We start from the raw sequence: 3,993 nt of genomic DNA, 5'->3' as shown, positions 1-3,993 counted from the left end.
TCTGAATCAGACAGCTATATATAGAAATATATAGAATAAGCTAAAAACAAAAGGCTCACGTCAACCTACAGAATTAACCGACTGAACCAAATGCTCCCTTAAAATAGAATGCAACTGATTTAACGTAAAAATGTAGTCTCGTAGTCAATTATAGTGAAAACATAAGTATCTTGTTGTAAGCCGCAAGACTAGGCTTTTATACTATTTCTGGTTCAATGAGACGCGTAAAGAAACTGATCTCTTGAAACGTACAAATGTGTTCCACCTGTGATTGAGTGCTGTCGTGCAGCTCTAAAATTGGATCTAAATAGCTATAGAATCCTGTAATCTAGTAGCCTTGGAGATGACACGCCCACAATTTAGACTAAGGCATAAACCCCACCATAAACTTTCAATCTATTGAAAAGATATATAACAACAGTAATGAAATGAAAATTGTTATGTACTAAATAATTTATGAATCAATCACTATCTTAAGCTAATTAGTGCTGTGAATGCAGTTGAAGACTATGGATTCTGCAGCAGTGGTTAGTGAAGAATATGCAGAGATTTTAATGTGAGGCCTTTAATGGCCGACATGGAAATCAGCGACAATAATGATAAAAAGTGGAGCAATAAGTTCGAAAGAGCAGTAATCATTCACTCTTACAGGCATTGGAATGTTCTAATTAATGTAATCTGCTTACTCTGGAACTGGAGTATATTACATGGCTCGATTCCATTCTCTATATTAATTAATCTACAAACTGCATATATAAAAAGGAAGAAGAGATTCGAAAGAGAAAGGGAAGAAAAGGGGAAAAAAAAAAAACTCTTTCTCGACTTTTTTGTGGGTTCGTTCAATTGCTGCGGCTTTAAATTTGCTTAGCTAAAAACCTCAGGAGAGACCTGACCTGCTACAAGTAGCAGTGATTGAGAGTTATGAATAAAATTGATGTGAAAGTTCATGGAAAGGATGGATTATGGAAAGAGGGATAAAACCCACCTCAGGAAGAGCATTGCCAGGCCGAAGCAGCGATGAGGGGTCGACTGTGCCAGCCTAGAGTTAAACACCCATTGTTCTCCTCTACTCTGTAACCTTCCCCACCTGGAAAAAGAGTAAGCAACATGCTGGCCTGCTTAAAGGCGTTAGACCCCAAATGCATGGCTCTAAATCCGGCGTTATACAGTCGAAGCCTCCACTGCATAAGAGGCTCGTGTCTCTCCACTCTTTCCGCTCCCTCGCAAGCTACAATGTTGCAAATTTCTCGACCCAAATAGATTTCAGACATTACCTGCTGTTCGCTCTCCGGGGGGAGTCTGCAAGCTTCAAGGGAGTCGAAAATTGTGGAATAGTAGTGCAGAGCTTCTGTGAAACGGTCCAGGAAAATGGGTCGGTTGTGATCGGCTTCCTGCTCTACTACTGTTACTATTTTGGGGTTGAGGCTTCGGACCATGTCGAGAACTTGGTCGATTGAAGATGAAGGTTGAGAGGGGTCCTCATCGATAAGGCGGTGGAGTTGGAGGATGGAGTTAACCGCCACCGCTTCAACCCCGGGCTTGATATCCAGCATCCATGGCTTCAGGTTACTGAGATTAGAGGCCACATAGCCTCTGAAGGAGAATTCTACATTTATCGACTCAGCAAGATGGGCAAGTTTCATGCCGACCTCTTGGAGCACGTCTGACCCGTCGGGCTGTCTTGGACCGATTCCGGTTAGTCGAAAGGCCGGCGGACCGCCCGGGCGGAGGGCCAGGGCTTGTATGAGTGCAGGCCATTGCATTCCCTGCTTGAGATTGAAGTCTATGACGTGCACCCGCTTGTGGTCGGCAAAAGCCTCCAGGATGGCCTGGTTTGCAGTGAAATGGGCAAATTTGAGATACGGGCAGGTCTCGTAGAAATGGATATGGAGAAGCTCAGACAAGGAGTCGTTGTGGTTCAGCAAGGCGTCCTGTGGAAGGAAACCGTAAATTCGCCGGGCAAGAGCCTCGGCAAAATATGTGGCGACCTTTCCCATGGCGCCCCCCTGATTGCACGCCATGATGCGAATCTCTTTCACCATTTTGCCCGCCACGACGTGGCGGTTTTCCTGAACGGCTTCCGCGCATGCCATGAGCATATGCACCAGCCTAACGCCCGATTCCTGGGGATCCGCACCCATCACCATAGGACGATCCGCAGGGAGAAGCCGCTCCGCCTCCGGCTCGCTGCGGAGCCGTTTTTTGTGTCGCCGCCCGCCCGTCACGTCCAGATCGTCTTGTGCCTGTGGCTGTTGGTGTTGGTGGGTCTGCTGCTGCTGCAGCTGCTTTTGTTCTCGCGATTGGACTTCCAGGGATGAGTTGCTAGAGCTCGGGATCAGAACTGTCGAAGGAGGCGACGGTTCGTCCCGAGAAGGCAGAGGCTGCTGATGATGGTCTTGTTCCAGCAGGCTACTTGACCCAGGATTGATGAGCAGAGCCTCGGAGGGATCGGAGCTCTGGGAGAAAAGACCCACCATCTGATCCATATAATCCTGCAGAAATTCCGATCCGTCTAGACCGTCATAGAGCCCAGGTGCGACCCCGGTCCCAAAGTGGTCAACCCTGTTCTGCACAGATCTGTCCGGCCGCGAGGTCGAGGTGGACGACTCAGGGACCGAATTGCTCGCTTCTCGAGCCGTGGAGGATTGATCGAGGTGATGATCGGCAGTATTGGGGACATTGAGCTCGGTGAGCATGCTCTCGATCCACCCGGCAAGGTCCGACGGGTTGTAGTGGACCGCCTCGGATGACAAGTGAGAGATTCCATCCTCCTGTGCGCTGCACATCACCATCTCCAGTTGCTCCAGTCTCTGTGCAACCTGCAACAGGTCAGAGGACTTTACACTATAGCCCATGGAGGCCAGCTCTTTGTCCACACCCATTCCACCATTGCTGTCCTTGCTACTGTACATCACTGTCTCCTTTCCCTTCGACCCCGATGCTGCCGCCATGGCCGCCGGATTGACGCCTGCCCCGACTCGCAAGCCATGACTACTCTGCTGTAACCCATGACTACTCTGATGCTGCTGCGGCTGCTGCTGCTGCTGTTGCTGCTGCTGCTGCTGCTGCTGTTGTTGGTGGAACTGATAGTGCTGTCGCTTCATGGTGGGGATCTTCGATTTTCGATTTTCGATTTTTGATTTTCGATCTTTGATCTTTGATTGATCTCACTTTTAATCCTAAATCTGAAAAGAGCTCTCAGGATGAATTCCTCAATTTCTCTTCCAACCCACCTACAGGACTATTCCGATTCTCGACTACAGAAAAACAAAAAACAAAAACCAACTTAGAAAAAATTCCTACCAGTTGCCTGCCCTAAAGCTCTGCTGCTGCTTTCCATAGCTCACTCTGAGACTCTCTCTCTCTCGGCTCCCTCCAAAACAATCCTTGGCCTTGTATGGTCACTGAAACAAACCTGCCGACCAGTTCTTCCGCCGTTTTTCTGCAACAATCCATCTACTTTTTCCCAAATTGAAACGGCCTTACAAATTTCTTTTTCCCCAACTTCTAATCAAAGACCTATAAACCCACTCATCTGCTATACGGTTAGCTCGTGTCCATCCATGAAAATCCCAATCTCAGGCTCCTTAAAAGAGACGTAATCAAACCGGAACCGTAACCCCGGAGCATCCGATCGACTTTTTAATATACTACCCCATCCCCACCCCCACCTCCACCTCGAAAAAGGTAAAGTTACAAAAGAGTTTATTACTATTTACACACACTCACAGAGCCCTAGTTGATACCAGGCGTAACAATATGATAGGAACAATTCTCCACGGTAGGCCCGTGAGAAGCAGGACAACACGACCACATTCAGAGGAGGCGTTGAAAAGCTCAAATAATCAAACCGACCTCAGACCTCACTCACTGCGCATCCATCCCTATCATATCACTTCACGTCAATTTACAGAATTGGTAAACAACCATGATTAATCTCAGACTAATTATTGTCCACATATTGGAGTCTCTGTACATTGGGTTTGCAATGGA

At 47.6% G+C, this 3,993-nt stretch overlaps 1 protein-coding gene across 1 annotated transcript; it reads right to left on the bottom strand.

The window, feature by feature from the left end:
- Positions 1-615: 615 nt before the first annotated feature.
- Positions 616-3,702, bottom strand: LOC131041587 (DELLA protein GAI). Its single transcript, XM_057974722.1, has 2 exons — positions 986-3,702; positions 616-893 (listed from the first exon to the last, which is right to left on the bottom strand). The coding sequence occupies exon 1, from the start codon at positions 3,102-3,104 to the stop codon at positions 987-989; it is 2,118 nt and encodes a 705-aa protein (XP_057830705.1). The 5' UTR covers positions 3,105-3,702; the 3' UTR covers positions 616-893; position 986.
- Positions 3,703-3,993: the final 291 nt, after the last annotated feature.

This window comes from Cryptomeria japonica, chromosome 8 (assembly GCF_030272615.1).
Source record: "Cryptomeria japonica chromosome 8, Sugi_1.0, whole genome shotgun sequence".
Taxonomy (NCBI): domain Eukaryota; kingdom Viridiplantae; phylum Streptophyta; class Pinopsida; order Cupressales; family Cupressaceae; genus Cryptomeria; species Cryptomeria japonica.
This window is presented reverse-complemented; position numbering and strand designations above follow the sequence as displayed.